Source organism: Phoxinus phoxinus (assembly GCF_949152265.1).
Source record: "Phoxinus phoxinus genome assembly, chromosome: 5".
NCBI classification, from domain to species: domain Eukaryota; kingdom Metazoa; phylum Chordata; class Actinopteri; order Cypriniformes; family Leuciscidae; genus Phoxinus; species Phoxinus phoxinus.
Window position 1 is genome coordinate 15,914,588 of NC_136880.1, and position 19,656 is coordinate 15,934,243.

General features: G+C 39.7%; 1 protein-coding gene across 1 annotated transcript in view; it reads left to right on the top strand.

The window, feature by feature from the left end:
• mpp7b (MAGUK p55 scaffold protein 7b) overlaps nt 1-19,656 on the top strand; it is a 120,700-nt gene that overhangs the window by 59,793 nt on the left and 41,251 nt on the right. The window contains 2 exon segments of the mRNA XM_079613738.1: nt 11,454-11,618; nt 14,438-14,518. Of these exon segments, the coding sequence (XP_079469864.1) occupies nt 11,454-11,618; nt 14,438-14,518 (246 nt within the window).

Below are 19,656 nucleotides of genomic sequence, written 5' to 3' on the forward strand. Positions count from 1 at the left end.
GAACCCTCTTCCTAAACACTTTATTTTAGGGTCCAATTCTCACTTTAAGCTACTTGTATATTAGCATCGATATTACTAGGATTTTGGCTGTTTATTATACTTATAAAGCACATAATGCCTTATTCTTATTCTGCATGATCATATTCTACAGTACATCCCTTAATGTTTAATGTTTGTTGTATACAACCTGAAGCTTTTTTCCTACACAAACCTATAATTAGACAGTTCATTTTATAATTTCCAACCAGTCTCTAAAAAGAAGAATGAAAAATCATACAGTATCAGATTTAGTGTTTTAAAAATCATTGCATTAAACATATTCATTACTATAAAAATGTAAAACTGGCATAGGTTTAGTTCCAAGGAAACATGTAAAACGTATCTTGAATCAAACTCGGTTTGGATAAAAGAAAAACAATCTGTTTAAAGATGTGCATTTGCTGTTTAGCCAAATAATGGTATTGTTAACTCAACTGCAAACAGTCACACATTTATTTATTTTTATTTTATTTATTTTTTACGGTGTATGACTTAGCCTGTTAGCCATAGTGCTAATGAACAAGTTGTTAGAGATATCCATCCCGTCCTTTTTTCATTCGTACTTTTTGCATTACATTCCTACACCATTATGAGGATGATGTTTATTCAAGGTAAGGGTCATTCGTTTTAGATTTAGCCTGATCTGGTTTGAGCATTCATGCTAATGGGAGAGGCTCTGATGGCTTCAGACTGGGTGCTTTGTGCTGGTCCATTAGTGATAAAGGCCATCGGAGAGCGGAACGTGCACTGCGCTCATTTAGCGGCTAGGCTAGCGGATGAATCTAGCAGAGACGCGCCTCATTTTCAGCTCTTTGGCAACCTTGACTCCACTTCAAAAGCCAACATGTCCACAGCTAATCTCCATGACACACAATGGCCAAACTAGCGTCAGGGCTGCCGCAGTCCCTCAAGAAAACATGCTTAAGACATTACAATGGGACCAAGCCATACTGGGCTTATTTTGCCAGCTCCAGAATTTCAGATTTATCACAGCAGCAGTGCAAGCAAGTATGTGATGGAAATTTGGATGCCTTTGCCACAGATGGAGAGCTCTGGTAGCACTGGATGCTTTTTGAGCAATTGTCAACATTCTTCTATAAATCTATTCAGCAAAGCCTAAAATTTAGAGGTGCTCTTCGGAGTAACCACGCAGAGATACAAGGCCCAGGATATTGTGGGATACGAAAAGGGTCATGAGGGAGAGGTGTGGTGGGATATTAAACTGGGGAAACCTGGAAAAGGTATCAGCAAATCCCAATAAGATCCAGACGTGGAAAAACAGGGACGCATTAAAAACAGGCTCTATTTACAAACCAGATTATTTAATCAGTATGCAGTCCCACATGCTACAGAGAGCCAATACGTTAACGCATGTTTGAAACTCCAGAAAGCTTGCTTACTTCTCCAGATCTTTTTGGATGTTTTCGGTGTCAGGTAGCCACAGCGCATGTGCGTTAGTAGACTTCGGTAATATGGCAATCAAAATGCTCCATCAAACAGATAATGGTTTTAGCATGCAGTCTGGTGCAACTAACCGCATATAATATGTCATACATTTTATGTACCGTTTGTGGCAGATAATGTAGACTGAGTGCTTGATGAGGTTAAGTGCAGCGTATGGTTTCTGAAGAGGCATAACAAAGCACTTCCCGTCATATTAGCGGATTGTCTGTCCAGATTCCACAGCATGGGATAGTGTCTGTGTCTGTGTTGGATCACTGCTCGCATGTTAAATCGCTATCGATGATTTAATGGCTCATCAGGGTGGCTCTGTGCCTCTCTCTAGGAACGTGAGGGCAGCAGTCTGGACATGTAGAGGGTATCCAGTGTGTTTTGGGGTACCTCTCACTCTTTCTTAAAGGGATAGTCCACCCCCCCAAAAAAAATTCTAACATAATTTACTTACATTTATCCTTCCTCTGCGGAACACAAAAGAAGATATTTTAAAAGGAGCTTAATGTATATAGTTGTACATTGTGTATATATAGAGAAAAACACTGAGACAGAATCTGTAATTTTACCAAAACTCTAGTTATTAAATTTAAGTTCAAATAAATAAATAAAGTATAGCTGCAAGCAGCAATTGTCGGGGTTCAATCACTTTAAAGGGGACCTATTGTGCCCCTTTTTACAAGATGTAAAATAAGTCCCTAGAATAGTATGTGAAGTTTTAGCTCAAAATACCCCATAGATCAGATTTTTATAGAATGTTAAAATTGCCACTTTTTGGGGGTGAGCAAAAACGCCCTTTAAATGCAAATGAGCTACTGCTCCCGGCCCCCTTTCAAGAACAGCACAGAAGTTCAAGAGCTCATATGTTCGCTCTAATGTCGCAAAGTTCAGAGTTTTCGTTTAGGGATGAATTTCGGGTACACTTGGCCACGCCCCTTTTCCTAAAAGATCCTGTTATAGCTATTGAAATGTCGGTGTATATATAGCCGTCCCTCACACCTGTCCCGTGAAAGTTTCCCCCTCCCGTCCCCCCCTCTTCAGCTTTTCATACCCCTCCACCTATCCCGGGGATCAATTTTAGCGTGAGGATGCCTCCGCTAACAGCCACAGCCCCGACACTCCTCCCTCCTAATAATCCACTCCATGCTCGATCTTCCTTCTCTCTCTTTTCGGCAACACCACTACCAGCTCCATCAAATGCCGTCGCCTCAGAACCTCCTCAAGTGGTAAATTACAGTATATCAGGGCGCAAATACCTTCAGGAGGGGATGTAGTGAGACCCCATTCATCAGCCTTTGACATAATGTCTCCATCATGGAACGAGGGTTACATCACTAACCAAGATGTTATGTATCCTGTTGTTTTTGTTTTATTTTTTTCCTCAGTTAGGCAGTCTGCATGAAATGGCTTTGAGATCCATTGCTCCCTGTCTGCAGCGATATTCCATGTTACAGACTCTGGAAAACAACATGACCACCAGGATTAACATGATCCCTACAAAACGGCTTCCAAAAACTCAAAACATCTCTAACTTATAATAAGACAGCGGCTGTTCTACCCACGGAGTGTAATTTCACAGATGTCAGAGCTAGGAGATGCCCATTTCATTTCAGTAAGACAGGGCCTCGCCTTGCCCACAACATGGCTTCCGTGAGACCGCATGCATGTGGTGAAAGCCCTGCTTATGTGTAGCCTATGAATTGAGGAACATTAACCTTCTAGAGTGGTGACTCCTGCATGGTGTTATTTTCTGAAACTGGTCATGTAGCCATGTTTCTCTAATTTTTCCGACACCAAAAATGCAGCCGGTTCCAGATTTCTAATCTCTTGATAAAGTCAGCCTCTGTCAGCACCACCATCATGTTATGATCACCAGTCATCGGTTGCATTAAGGATCAGGCCTGTTCCAAGTTGTTTACTGCCAGCCACTCAGCTTTCTTTGAACAGGATGGAAACAAGCAGTAATGTTCATTAGTTGTAACCAAGGTCATCTGTGGACAGTGATGAGCATAAAGGCCGATGGAATTATAGTGTCATGGACTAGGAAATTGTCTTTTGTATATCTTTAGCAGCATTGTTGTGCTCATTAAAACATTTTTCCTATAACCTCATAATAGCTTATGTATCATAAATTGTTCTCTTTTTTTCGGTTAGATATTAAAATCTTATGAATATGAAGATATGACCTGTTTTTCCCTTATTGTATCTGTCAAAGACAGAAAACTGAGGGAAACGGCTTAATGCTAAGGTTAATTTAATCATCCAGATATTACAGTTTTTTATTTTTATTTCCTACACTCTAAAAGTGGTACTTGAGGCCTATTCAGTGAAACCATTCACTCATGTACCAATCTTGAGACCAAGTGTACAAAACTAACAGCTTTTGTGTTTCATTTGGATGTGTTCTTCTTTTGTTTGGAAATAGATTGGAATATCAATGTATGCAATGACAAAATGGTTCAGGAGGTCTCTGAAGATGTTATTGATGAAAGACTGGAAGACAGAAGGCATGTTGAAGAGACATGGTATTTAGAGTGCCCCCTAGTGGTGAGGAAGTCAGTCTTCTATTCAGCTCCTTCTCTGATCAAAATGATAAAGGGATGAGAGGAAGAAGCTATCTGTTATTTATTGTGATTGCATTGAGACCTCTATAATCAGTCCATGATCTTAGTCTTCCATCTTTTTTCTCCACAAAGAAAAACCCTGCCAGTGGTGGGGATGTAGAGTGACGGATAAAGCCTGCTTCTTCGATACAGTTTTCCAAAGCCTGAGTCTCTGGACGTGACAAGAGGTAAACTTTGCTTTGGGAGGTGCAATATTCTGGAGAAGTTTAATGGCCAATGGAGAGGTAGTCGGTTTGCCTTTGCCTTACTAAAGACCTCTGAGAATTCAGAGTTTTCAACTGGAATCACTGTAGTTGTGTGAGTATCTGGGCTTTCCACGCTCATGGTAAAACATGGTAATGTGATCTTTGAGTTAAAACAGTGTTCTTGGCAGTAAGGAGACCATTTAACGGACTCAGGCTTGATGTTGGGTTTGAATCCATTTGCAGAAGTTTATTGAAACAATAAATTCAAATCAACAGCCAAAGGGGTGGTCAAAATATACAGGCAAGGGTCGGTGAACAAAATAGACTGTCCAAGTAGGGAACCAAGGCAATAACAGTAATTTAATAAAAGTGATATACAATAAAAAGGCAATAACCCTAACCCTCCCTGTCTTCTGCCACTGTCTTATCCTCCCTGTATTCTCCCACTGTTTGCTCCACCTTGGTTCCTGTCTTCCCTCATGCCTGCCCTGCATCCTCCATCTTAGCCCCCTCCTGCCCTCCTCTGGTGGACTTTGTTTATTTTGTTTGTTGTAAATAAGGCGTGAGGCCGTGCCTTCTTGATGGGGGGAGATGTTACGGGTGATCTGTCTTTGGCCCGGTTTACTCTTTAAGATGCGTTTTGGTTGATTAGATCACAAGTAGACGAGGGAGACACATTCCGTTTACACCTAGTGTTTTAAGTCTCTTTTGTCCACTTTCAACCACTTCTGTCCTGGTTTCTTCAAGTTTAAGAGACTTGAGTTGCAAGTCATCTCGACTGTCTTAAAACATACGGAGAACAGCAGATTTAGTTTCTGCTCTGATATCCGCAAGACTACAGATGTGTTAGAAATCAGTAATGGTGAAAATAAATTGGACATTTTTTTACTTCAAACCAAACTGGGGTTTACACTATGAAAGCAATCCGGTCAAATGCGGTTTCGAATGACTCCTGGAAGTGGTTGAAAGTGGACACGCTCAAAATGTTTAAGACCCAGTTTACACCGGTATTTAGTGTTGTCCACTTGTGATCTGATCAACCAAAACCCTAACCCTTTCACGTGTAAGTTTAAAATATTATATCTGACCTCTCAGAGTGATTTTCTTTTTCAAGGCGACCGTTATTATAGAATGTTCCCCCTTAAAGTTACAATATGTTTAAAAAAAATTGCCGCTAGGAGTCGCTAACCTCTTACAATAACAAAGGCGTTTATGACGTAGTCATATGGGACTTGCTGTCAAGCTGATGGATCTAATAATGTTTATGGATGAGTGAAAACATTCATGTTTTTTAACATTACAGTTGAATGAACCAGGTCGCGATTGCTAATAATAGACAGAAATATCAGGGCCACACACGAGTCCCGCGGATATAAAGGAATAAGGAGATTTCATTCTACCGAACTACCGAACTACCCGCAAGTGCTGAATTACTACTCACACAGGTCAGTTTATTTGACAAATTAAACTTGTGAGGTAACACAGCGCTGTTTCACTTTGTCTAACGTTACAAGTAACGTTACAAGGTCTAACGTTAGTAAGCTAGAAGTACATTTGCTCACCTGTCTAATAAAGTATGTGCAAGAGCGGTGTCACTGTCAAGTCGTGACTCATTAAAGTCCGCGTGAACCGGAAGTTGCAACCGACTTTATCTCAGTGTTGTAACGTATTTCCGAGATAAACGGAATACTAAATGAGGAAAAATAGTGGGCGTGGCTTTTTTTTTCAACTAGCACCTGATTGGATCTAGAAAAGTAGGTGTTTCATTCAGCCTGTCTACTGTCAGTTGGAGGGGCGTGGTTACGGATGTTAAGCAGACACCAAAACCTACGTCATCAGGGAAGGTCCTCCAATGCAGAGGGGAGGGGCATTTTCAGATTTTGATTAAAGATTACGAAGCCAAACATTTTTTTTGTGTGTGGATTGACTTGCATGGATGAATTGTTCACCACAAAACTATCAATTTAGGCAAACAAAGTAAATATGGTCTATTTTGATATCATGTGGACCAAGTTAGTCACGGACATGGAGCTCTCGGCATCTCGAAAACGCCACGCCGATATAGATCCTCATTTTAGTTCTTCTTTTTTTGTCCCAAAGTCTGTTTGCCATGGTCTATAATGTTTGAACGAAATAAGAACAGCGTGCCGCTAAACGTTACGCACTACGCAGTTGTCCACGTCTGTGGCCATGGTTACGTCATGGCTATGGCAGTACGAGCCGAAACCGAGGATAGCGTAGATATTGCATCATTGACAGGCGACATTTTTTTCCGGGACGGCCAATTATTTAAAATTGGAATTTCTCTGAAATAAAAACTTATTTCAGATATTGTAAGTACACAACAGCAGGAAATATATCACACTGTGCAAGTGATTTTTTTATATTTTATTACATAATTCTTACATATTGTACTTTCAATGTTTCCATGGTTTCCACCCTTGTCACGTGATACACCACAGCCGCAATAACACTGTATGACAGATCATATCGCTTTTATTTCCTTTTTCCGTTTTTATTCAAAATATTCACAAACTTGCTTACCATGTCTCCAACTATCTGATATTCCGATTCTCAAATACGTGTAAGTCAGTGTATTCGGTCGTTTAAAAACCTTTACAAATAATCTTGATCTTGATCTATAACGTGAGATCGGCGCCGCCATGTTTTTTTGCGCCGCAGTTCAGAGAGTCCTGTCAGTCGGATTTACAGCACGTGAATTCATCAGTTTCTCCCGAAATACATGTAAGAAATCTGACAGTTATGTGACGCCACTGAACATTCTAAATAACATTACTTATAGTTAGTGGAGTGTCTAAAGTGGACCATCAAAATAGAGTATAACAACACTTTATTTTACAGTGCCCTAGTACAGATGCCATGTACTTACTATAGTAATAACAGTAGATGTTATGCATACATGCACCTAACCCTAAACCAAACCCTCATCTTTACCCTAACCCTAGTTAGTACATGTTAATAAATATTATGGAAGTTGCACACTAAGAGCATCTTAAAGTAAAGTGTAACCATAATTTTTGTATTGTATATTAAGTGTCCTTTTTTAAGTATACTTCGTTATGCTGGTTGTATCCATAAGAAAGAATAAATTAAAAATTAAAAAACCTGAAAATGCAAAACTACTGTCTAGAGATTCTTATCTAGTGGGAGTCTTGTGGGCCACTCAGATAAAATTCATCTTTAGACCTAGGTTTGGTTATCTCTGTCAAAACTTTCTAGCTTCTTTTTGATTTATTTATCCAGAAGCAGCTTTGCCTTCAGGCTGGATTTTGCTCTCTATGTGAGACACTAAACGTCTGGAAGTATTTAAGGGATTCAGCAAGATTAATATTGGTGGGACCAATCAAACAAGTATTTGTACAGGGAATACTGCAGCAGACAATGTGAGATATGCTTTACATCTGTTCACCAAGACAGTTATGTTCCTATGTTCAAGGCCCTCTTCTACATAATTCCCAGAGGTGTAGATAAACGTCAACAGCCATTCAGTGCCCCTCTAATGTGTTTATGAGACTTATAAAAGCTACCACATGAATTGGACAATTGTTGAATGGCTTCCAGTTTTTATTTCTTGGCATGGCAGAAAATGTTTTTTAAAAGTGATTACCCAACATTTTTACAAATATTTTTTATCAATTATATCAGTTTGTTGAATGTTACTTGAAAATTGAGTTTGATGTATGTATCTTTTCCACAAAAATCCTACAAACTCAGATCTTTTGTTTGTTTATTGTACAATACTTCGTTTGATTTATCTTCAATCTTCAATCGGCCTGTATTTCGATCTTTCGGCGCAGGCCACAACAACTTTGCCAGGTTTTTCGGTCCCTGGCCAGACTCATCCAGTCTCTGCCGATGTCTTTTCTAAACGAGTCCCGCATTCGGGTTGCGCAGCGGCCGAGCGGTCTTTTAATGTCGAGTGGCAGCCATTCGGTCACGGCCCGCATCCATCGCACGTCCGAACTCCTGGCCACGTGTCCGGCCCAGCGCTTCTTGAACAGTTTGGCCTGGTTGACGGCGTCCTTGACCTTTCTCGTCTTCCTCAGTAGCTCGTTGCTGATGTGGTCCGTCCTCTTGATGCCGACCATCCGCCGCTCAAGGGCGCGTTCGGTCACTGCCAGCATCTGCCTATCGGCCGCGGTCAGAGACCAAGTCTCGGCCCCGTTTGATTTATATGTTGAATTAAAGCTTGTGATTACTGTATGTTTAGTTTATGCTGCCGAGTTGGATAGTTTATGAGATATGAGCTTTTGGGATATCATATGCCTGCTAAAAGTGTTGATAAAGAGGTGGCTGGGTTCCTTATCATCCTGTTGTATTTATAGAAAAGAAACCCTTTTCCCTAGATATAAACATTCAAATTTACGATTAGATCTCATCACTTTACTATAGCAGAGTAAGCACAAAAGCCCTGGTTTCAGGGTTTGCATTTTTTACAGGTAACTATTTAGATAATAAATATTTACCACAGTGAAAAGGAGCCTCTGTGGACAAGTGGACCAAAAAATTTGCATTGAAGTACCATGAAGTTGTTGATACCAGCATCTGTCATACTGTACATCACATGTGCATTCAAAATGGTGCTGCTTGACTTGACTTGCTTTGACACCTCTACTCAGGTCTGCTCACCTGCATCATTTTAGTGTCTCCAATAATGGGACACTGGTTTTGGGATCCTAGCATGGGATGCTGGTTGCTGGTCTCCAGCATGGGAAGCGGGTGAAAGTGGACTAGCATATGTTTTGCACACTGGGACCAGCTTGGGATGCTGCTGTGCTGTTGGATATGTTGTCTTTTGAGTGCTGTTATCATCCCAGCAAGACCACAACAACAACAAAACCTGTTACATATTACATTTCTTAATGTGTGCTCATAGTTATTTCAGACAATTTTCCAATTAATTTGAATAAATTATTCATTAAAGAAAAGCACCTGTTGCAGGTTAGGTTTACTTGTAAACAACAAAGCCATCAATGTGTAACAAACACTGCTCGATTTTTAATATTGTCCTAATCTAAAGAGTGTAAAAGTAACACTGAATCACCGTTGCAGTTAGTGAAATAAAGTATTCACTCTACAAAAATTATTGAACATTAGTGATGACACCTGCTGTTAACAAGCAGAATCTCTGAAGATAAGAGGAACAACAAAAACATAAAAAGAGAAGAGATGAGCAGACACACAACTACAACCGACTTACAGCCTTTGATAAAATCATCTGCTAATAAAATAAATAATATCTCCAAAAACAGCATTGCCATGTTCACTTATTACAAACCAGTTTGGCTTTATTACATATATGGTACTTTATTACTCATATGGTACATGTACAAATGTTGTTGAAGTCTGTTTGAAATCATTATGATGATTGATGTTCCCTTTAGTTGGGCACTTGGCCCTTGACATTGGTTATATAAAATCTGTCAGCAATTGTTGAAAGTGCATGCTATCACTATTGTCTACAATATTTCACGCTTTTTGGAATCAGTGACTGACAGCTGGATTTTGACACATGGGAGTTCCTAAATGAGCATGAAAGTATTTTTTTTTTAAAATACAATAATTATTCTCTTAAGTTGATGGCTTCAGCTTTTGAGTTTCCTAAAGGTTCCACCATCTTCACAAAGCTGGATCTTTGCAGGCTCTAAATCAGGGATGTCCAGTCCTGTTCCTGCCACACTTGCTAGTAATCCCAAAAACCTTCATCAACTGGTTCGGGTTTGTTTGATTGGAGCTAGAACTAAAATAGCCCATATTAAACAAACCTGAAACAGTTAATGAATGCAAATTGACTTGGACGGTCTCCCAGTCTTCCAGGTTTCTACAGTCTTCCAGAATTTCATCAGTGATATGCTTTGAGACATGCTTAACAGAATACCTTGACAACATGCTTATTACTAAGTACCTTGTCCACAAAGCTATTATAGAAAGGGAACTGTGTCCAAGTTCGGAACAATGTGCTTCACATTTCCACAATGTCATACTTGAGATTTCTCATATCTTGATTGCATGGAAATAGATTCGAGCAAGACTTAAATTGTTAAGGACTGGCCCTAACCCATTTCAGTAAAGGGGATTCAACTCTTCCAAACTTTTATGTGATGTTCCTAAGGGACTTCAATGCTCCAATCACTGTTGGCCATGATAACTCATCTGCACTTCACAAAGCATCAGCATGACAAAGCATTTAGAACAAAGATGTGGACTACTCCACCTCACCACTATAGTGAAGCCTATGTTCTTGTAAGTTAGCCTCTCCAAGTAAGGTCTGTACGAGTCATTGTGTCCATTCTGTTCTGCACTTAATTATGGACTACAATAATCAGTTCTGCTTGATATCTCAGAGCAATGTTTCCAAACTTTACACGTTTTGGCTATCTCCCTAATCAAACACACCTGATTCAACTCATCATCTCGTTTGTAGAGACTCCAAGACTTGAAATGGGTGTGTCAGATAAGAGAGACATCCAAAATGTGTACAGCTAGGAGGCTTCCAGGAACAGGGTTGGGAACCACTGTCCTTGAAATTTTCGACTTCATCTTCCATCACACGGATAGTCTTTGAGAAATCTCCTGCACCCTGGTGAATACTCCTGTTGGACAGTTTCTTGAAGGGGTTTCTTCATAGTTAATGTTTTCCTCTGACTACCACATTGTTCATTCTCTTTGGTCACTGAATGCTTGCATTTGTCAGAGGTTTACCAAACAGCTGGTCTTGCCTGGACTATTATTTTGACTAATTCTTGGATTTAAGTTTTCTAAGTTCTCAGTTTTGTTGACCCTATTTTGGTCCTCCTGTCTGATTTCAGGTTCCAAGAATCAATTCCAAAGCAAAACTAGACATTGACAGCTATCTAAAACATACACTAATGATCCAGACAAACACACTTGTATAATAAGAAACAGATGCAAGTACCACTGTCCAAATATTTTTGGCAACTTTACTTGGTAGGAACTCTTGAGGAAATTATGCAGTAATTTCTAAATACATTACTAAACATAAGAGAAAAAAAGAATCAAATCAAGCCTGACATATGTCATACCTATGAAAATTCTAATCAATAAATAAATGTTAAAAAGAGTTCAAGTATTGATTTTATCTTAATTTATTTAGTTTTCTCCCTTCTCACAGCTGGTTTAAGGAGAAGTTTCCGACTGAGCCGGAAGGACAACACAAGTCAACAAATGAGGCAGAAGATGGGTAAAGGACATGCCATTATCCATTTACCAATATATCAGGAGGTTCTGCCTCACCGGAGAAACCTCGAAGAGCCGTACCGCCTTGTGATTCTAACTGGTAAGAAATATACTTGCTCAAAGAAATAGTTAATCAAAAAATTTGTTTTTAGGCTTCAAAAAGGTACCATTGTGCAAAAATAATATAATATTTTGATGAAAACCTGTCCAAAAAACTCATGTGTTAGCTATATTTCAGACATCTAAATTTGCATCTTTCATCATTGGTTATCTTCCCCACCAGTGAGCCGTGAACCAGAACATTCTGATTTGTGAGGAAATCGTTCTGACCATCTTTGTGAAATCAGTTAATTAAAAAATAAGATCAGACTTAGTGAATCATTCACAAATCGGACGTTGCTACATCTCTCATGAACACTAATGAAGGAGAGCTTGGAAGTATGTAAAGATTTTAACTTAAATTTCACACAAAGCTATATTTGAGAAGGCTTGAAATAGAGCGTAAACGTCAAAAGGGCCACTTTTACGATACTTTTCTGATTATTTTGTGTCTTTTTGAAGCTTGACAGCTTCAGTTGCTGTTCGTTGTAATTGCAGGCAATTTTCATGCGTATAATATTCTAGTATATATATATATATATATATATATATATACTGTATGTTCATATTCTTATTTTGGGGTGAATAATTGCTTTAAGAACACTCTTTCCTGTTGTATCGATGAAATATAAAGATACTGCAGAGAAAGAGCAAGTCTGGAAGGTTAAATGAACACATGGATGTATCTGTTTTCATTGTACTGCCTGGACGTAGACCTGGGTCTGCAAAATGTTCACCTCAAAGTCATTTTCCAAAGGCAAGACTCCAAATGAGCCAATAGAATATGTGCTTATTATCTAAACATGAAAGCCCTTCATACAGCTGGAGCCACACACTATTTTTGAATGTCATTTAAGTTCCCTGTTGCCAGAGTCCATCAGTTGCAACAGTTTAGAAAATGACCATAATTAAAGGTCGACATTCCATTAAGCAGGAAATCCTGCTTAATGGAGTTCAGCTTCTCTGTTGCTGAGGATCTATATATAAATATTCTGAATTGAATGGCGTCTTGGCGGGTAGAATTTCTATTGTCATAAAAGTTGTAACTGTATGCCTAAAACGTCATCATTGCTCTGGTGTTTGCATAATTACGAATGCATGATATTCTACTTAGAAATTCGATGAGGCGTGTGAGATCATTCAGACTTTTTCACTTTTTTTATCCACTGCTGAATCAAAAATGTGTCCCTGTGGTAAATTTAGAGCATTAATTCTTAAATATATCAGGGGTGAGAACAGCTGTTGGCAAGGTGTAGGTGAATGCAAGACTTCTTTCCTAAACAAACAACAGAAAACGTACAGGAGCACTGTGAACTCTCTCCCACTGAAGGACTTCAAGTGAGCCTTGACAAGTCTGGCCAAAGAGCCAATGTGTTCAAGGACTGCGTGGATTTATTTCAAAGACGTTAAATCATCTCAGCAAAGTCAGAACTTGGGTTGTCTACCATTGATGAATTATGTTGGATTCAGACAAGGAGAATTCAGGCCAGTGACGTGACATGTTTATATACATTTTACGTAGTTTATACAATATTTATTTTATCTGTGTTGATAGTTCTTTATCATAAACTTTCTAATATGTATATTTTTTTTATATTGCAAATGAGACAAACAAGATGTCCACAATAGCTTGAGCCCACCAAAGCAGTTTGCTCATCTCTAATGAGCAGGTTGTTGCTCAAATGACTAGTTTCACTTGTAATGTATGTCATTCTCGTGAGTTTACGTTGGCCACGGCTACAGAACGTTAACGTCTAATTTGACTAACTCTATGATCGCTGCTTGCCTAGGAATGCCATATAGAACTATAACTTTAAAGACATCCTGGAATGAAAATATACTGTATCTTCCTTAATGTGTTTGTTCAACTGACCACAGACATAGCTTGCAAATATTTCGAAGACCATCAACCCACAGGTTTGTTTGCGAGATGAGCACTGGTGGATGATGACTACGAGGGCAGGCAGAAAAGCTTGCGTGAGGTCAAACAAGATGGCTTAATGTTTTCATATTCAACTTCAATGCGATTCTGTTCTTTCCTCTTACTCTGTGAAACTCGTTTGCTGTAAAAAAAAAAAAAAAAAAAAACAGTACTGGGCCAAACGTGAGGTGAATTGGCTGAAGGCATTTCGTGCATTATCAGAATGGCAGGAATTTCACTCCTGAATCACATCTAAAAGGCCAATTGCAGCCAGTGTGGCGATTGCATACATACTTTGATTTCTTGAGATGCGCCCTCAGGGACCATCCTGTCTGTTTGCGGCTGGCAGACATTGGCTTTTAGTCTCTCTTGAGTGGGCACCAGACAGATTCTTCATTTTCACTACAGTAATATGGCTTTACCTTCTGGGGATGCTCAGGCCAGAGCAGAGACTGGATCTGTGTTTTGGAATGGGTGCGAGTGGCGGGAGCCACAGCTTGAAATCAATACAGCATTACCCCATCATCCTCATACTTGCGTCCCAGTGATGGAAGCAGCAGATGCCTGTCGGAATAATGGGCCACTTCATGGCCCAGACAGTCCGTTTAAATACAGTACATGTCCGCCTACAAACAAGGACTTCACTGAAGTTGTTCATGTACCACTCAACCAGCCAAGTCTGCAGTCTTTTATATTGGGCGCGAGATAAAAGAGAAAATATTTGAACGGGGATCATAAGTGCTGAAGTGTGATGAAAATGTATACTGGTGATTTAGATAAGCTTGCGTTTATATTGAATGAATTATTCAGTGAATCCTGACTGCTGCTTTATTGCCTTCTTGTTGTTGATTAATTGGTTAGTGATAAACTGCTGGTGTGTGTGTGTGTGTGTTGAACAGGGCCTGTTGGGGTTGGTGTGAACGAGTTAAAGAGAAGACTTCTACTCTCTGACCCAGAACACTTCAGTGTAACAGTGCCATGTGAGTCATATAACATTTGTGCAATAAATCAACCTGATGGTATTCATCTCTTTCAAACAACCAATAAGACCTGTGTGTGTAAACCTATTTAGTAAAAAAAAATTCAAGTATAGTTCAGTTTTGGGGAAACTGTTACCAGCCAAACTATAAGCTACTCATAATTTAAAGTACTTAAACAACAGCAGAGACATTATCGAGAGAATGAGATAAACCACTCATAGAAAAATGAATGGGAATAATATAGTGGAAATACAAACAGGGCTAAATAAAAAGCAATCGCCTTTTTTAAAAGATGCATAGCCTGCTTGTTTACTCTTAACATGCTTGTGCATTAGCTGGACCAGCCTGAAAATTGCTGCTTATAACGTAATTTGTGCTGAAGAAGCACCTTTATGACGTCCTTGTTGATAGCTTACTAAAACTAATATGTTTCCTATCAGCATTCAAATCTAAGTTTCATCAAGTGACAGCTGTTAACCCCTGGAGAAAGACTGCAAAATAGATACTGGCTCCGTCCCAATTGGAACCCTGAACACCTGCAGTCTTCCTACGCGTCCGCACTTCTGTGACGTAACACCGCTTTGACTGGTGGGAAGAAGTCTTCTGCGGAGCTCGCTTCAGCGCAGCGAGGGCGCATATCGACCGCAAAGGGGGCACTCATGAGCATCCTTTTGAAACCTAAAATGACTATCGTGACACCCTATGGCAGGGGTAACCAAACTCGGTCCTGGAGGGCCGCTGTCCTGCAGAGTTTAGCCAGAAAGTTTCTAGTATGCCGAATGAGACCTTGATTAGCTGGTTCTGGTGTGGTTTAATTGGGGTTGGAGTTAAACTCTGTAGGACAGCGGCCCTCCAGGACCGAGTTTGGTGACCCCTGTCCTACGGTCTTGTGGACTTCACAAAAGACTAAAAGTATATGGGACCTATCATACAACCGACGCAATGCAGCGCCAGGCGTGACGCAAGTGTTTTCTGCTAGTTTCAGCCTGACGCAGTTATCATTTTCACATCCTGCGCCACGTTGTTTAAATAGCAACTGAATTGTTTAAGGCAACTGAAATAGACTGCTACTTTTTAAGCGGAAAAACTGAGCGCTCCTCCAGAGAGGAAACGGTTCTGCTCGTGTGCGAGGTTAAAGCGTGCAAGCAAATCCGTTTCCTCTCTGGAGAAGCATTCAGTTTTTCCGCTTGCAAATTCCGCCATGTAATCAGTGAATCCGCCAATGGCGCCAGCTCAACTGGCTTTTAAAGGGAATGAGAAATTACACTTTGATTGTTTTTTTGCACATTACGCCCAAAACACACCCATTACTCATTAAGAGAATAGGGACAACCCTTTTAAACCATGTGCCGCGCGCACTGACCAATTTTTCTCGTCGTTAAACTAGCAAAAGTGGATTCGGACGCGCTCTAAGTTCACTTGCGACGTGCGCTTTAGACCATGTGCTTAGATCGGCCACTGTTGCTCCTTTCAGTTTTGTACTTTGGAGTAAAATGTTGGTTTTGTTTACAAAGCACCAACACAGAACAGCATTGGCGTCCGTTCGCTCCAGATGTTCTGCAAAGGTTCGAAAGAACATGGGAGACAGTTTCTGCTGGAGGTGAGCAGAAATGAGATACGCAATTATCTCTTTGCATGTCAGTCTCGCTTGTCATGAAAGTGAGTGAGCACAAACTCAACTTGACAAAATCATACGTCATCTAAGGTTTACGTTCAAATAAACCATACCTCAGACCACCTTTTTAGGGGGCTTTCACACTGGCAGTTTAGTTCGAAACAGACCAAGACCATGGAATCATGGAAAGTTTTACAATGTGAAAGCTGTCCCAGGAACAGTGCAGTCAGAGGAGCAAACCAATAGCTTACAATCAGCGGTCTCCTAAAAATATATTACCATTTATTCTGCTGCCAAAAAGTACTAGTGTGCAAGCACCCTCGGTTGTCTACATACCTGTTGGCCACCAAGTGAAATGACTTGTTTTCACACTGGGCACGTTTGCTGTGGTTTGATTCTGAGTGTGATTGTACAAGGACTTTCTGCTACTTGCTAATGGACTCTTTTGAGGAGACAGCTGATTGTGAGACATTCAGTTGCTGTTCTGATTGCACTAACTATGCAAGATTACACTGCATGCTCACTCTTGCTTATATCCAAGGTAAGGTGCATGTGCATGTTACTATACTTCCTGAACAATTGCGGACCCAAGTTCACATTCATGTAAATTGCACCAGTTCCTTTGCCACCGAAATCAGCCCACCATCTACAGCTAGTCTCGGGTGCAGGTACTTAAATGAATTCATCAAATGTTTATTTAATAGGTAAATCATTAATGTACAAGGAAATTGATACAGGTATACTGAATGGCACATATGACGCTGCCTCTAAGCAAGCAAACAGACAAAGAAGAATCAAGAACAGCCCGGTTTCTTAAAAGTAAAACTATTGCCTTGATTCCACGCTCTTGTAAATGTTCATGAATAATCTGTAGGCAGACCATCAACATTTTCCACACTGAGGCCTAAAGCTGTGTTAGACTGCCAGAGCGGAGATGAGAACAGAACCAGTGTTTCACTGCCACTCTGGGTGTCCAAGAGCGATGTGGACAGGGGGCGATAGAGCGATGACAGAACAGGATAATCACAGCCACTAACAGCTAGACTGTCAATGCAGTGATCGAGGGAGCGGTGTGACTTTTTCTCCTTATTCTGGAAAAAGGCCATCTTTCTGCCTTAGGTTGGCGCTTGTCATGCCTGTTTCTCCCCGCTGGAAGCTCAAAGTAGCATTTCTGACTGTGCTCCAAGCTTCCGAACTGTAGCAAAACAGGGTTAGGGTCTAACTTTGTCTGACACGTACGTTTATTTGATTTATGACACTCAAGTGGTGAGTGGTAAAATCGATCGCTAAGATGGTGGCAGTAGTTTAGGATCAATATGACCGTCACAGCTAATGACAACCACAACAGCTGTGATCACCAGTTCAGGAATAAAAGGTTTTAACAGACTCCTGCTGGCCCCTAAATGTCCAAATGAAGCGTGTCCTTCAAAGCTGACTCACTGAAATGGGCTTGTATTCGCTTTTTCATGACTGGGAACAGTGTTTTGTTGATGGGCTTCAAAAACAGAAAGTTGTTGTTTGATTTGCACATACACAAATCACATTGCCGGACTTCTTGCCCCCTCAGTGGCAGTAAAAGTTTATTGTTTATTTTGTAGCATGCGCAGAACGCGTGGACAATTAGAGTTAGGGTGTGTGGCGAGCTCCTCTGGCCTTGTTAAGCTCACCTCTGAGCATATTTTCTGTGTGACTCAGTCTAGTTTAATAAGGGTCTTACTACCTAACCCCTGCTCAGTTTTGGACACATGCTACCAGACACAGTTCTGCCTCCCTTGTAAAAAAGAAGTGCGCGTAATTGTACTAAATGTGCACTTGCTGTGTATTTCAAAACTTAAAAGTGTAAATGTTTTGTCTAAAAAAACTTACTTGCCGATAATATAATATAAATGAAATAAAAGGCCACTTAAGTGTACTTAAAGAGAGTACACATTCATCACTGTTTCTTAACAAACTTAAAAACAACTTAAAAGTGTACTTTGAAATAATGTAAAATAAGAGGCTATACTTTAAAATAAATTGTAAAATCGTTGTTTTAATAATCTTGACTAACGTGCTAAAACACATGTAAAGTACTTGATTATAAATTTAACTGTAGTGTGTTATTAACATTTAATTACTGTATTTTAAATGCACTTAATTGCAACTGCATCTTTACAGTTGTGGAATTACAAATATATGTTTACAAGTTTCAATATACATACAAGTTTCAATAGGCATGACATTAATGTATAATTTAGTAGTATACCATTACAACTTTTACCATATTTTAAAGACAATAGAAATAATTATGAGATTACATATAAAGATGTAATTAAGTCCTACTGAAGTGGGTAAAACAAATTGCATTTAATATAAATTTGAACATTATAAAACATTCTCATTTAATTATAAATACACTGTAAAAAAAAATGTTGGTTTAACTTAAAAAATAACTTAATTGCCTTAAAATTTTCATTGTAATTAAAAATTTGAGTTAATACAATGAAGAAGAATGGTTTAATAAACACAAAATAGTATGTTATCGTCACACATTAGTTATCGAAGTTGATTTGACAAGAGATAAAAAGTTATTACAAATCATGAAAATATGTTTTTACAGTGAATGTGCAATTAAGTGTCATTACATACAGTTCACACTTAAGTATTTTCTTTTATGTTATTTCCATAACAAGTACTCTTTTTAAACATTATGCTAAAGTGTACTTCTTTTTCACAAAGGTCTCCACCATGATTTCTTTATAATGTCAATTATCTCTCTAAAAATAAACATAAATATAAATAAATATAGCTGCAAGCAGCGATTACGGGCCCAAGCCGGTGGCACCGCCACCCTGGTGCCTTTAGTTACACTAAAGGCACCGGGCTGGCGCTGCCACCGGCTTGGGCCCTCCATCGCTGCTTGCAGCTATATTTATTTATATATATATATATATATATATATATATATATATATAAAAAGCCGCCACCCCGTTGCCTTTCGGGTTCCTGTGCACGACGGGCAATAACGTAACCCCGCTTTGACTGTCGAGAAGAAGTCTGCTTTAGAGCTTGCATCAGTGTGAGTCTTTCTGCTCCCCTCCAAACACACACAGAAAAGGGGGGGGGCTGTCTGTGTGTGTGCCCTCCCTCCCTCCCCACACACACACACACACACACACACACACACACACACAGAGAATGGCAGGGGGAACTCTGTCAGAGAGAGACAAAACCACATTCAAACCAAAATATCTGACTTCCTGTTGGTCGGAGCTAATGACTGTAAATGAGAAAGTTGTCCGGATCGATAAGCACAATTTACATACCGAGTTTTGTGACTGTAGGTAAAAATAACCCACCCACTTTAGTCAAAAGTATCTTGAAAGTAACACACTTCCTGCTGCCAGTTGGTGGCGCTATAACTTTGACTCACAATAGTCACATCCATGTGATCGCCCTCTTACAACAAACACACTGCTGAAGTTTCATCAAGATCAATAAATGTATGAAGACGTTATAACACATTGTGTTTTTCTTTTCTCGC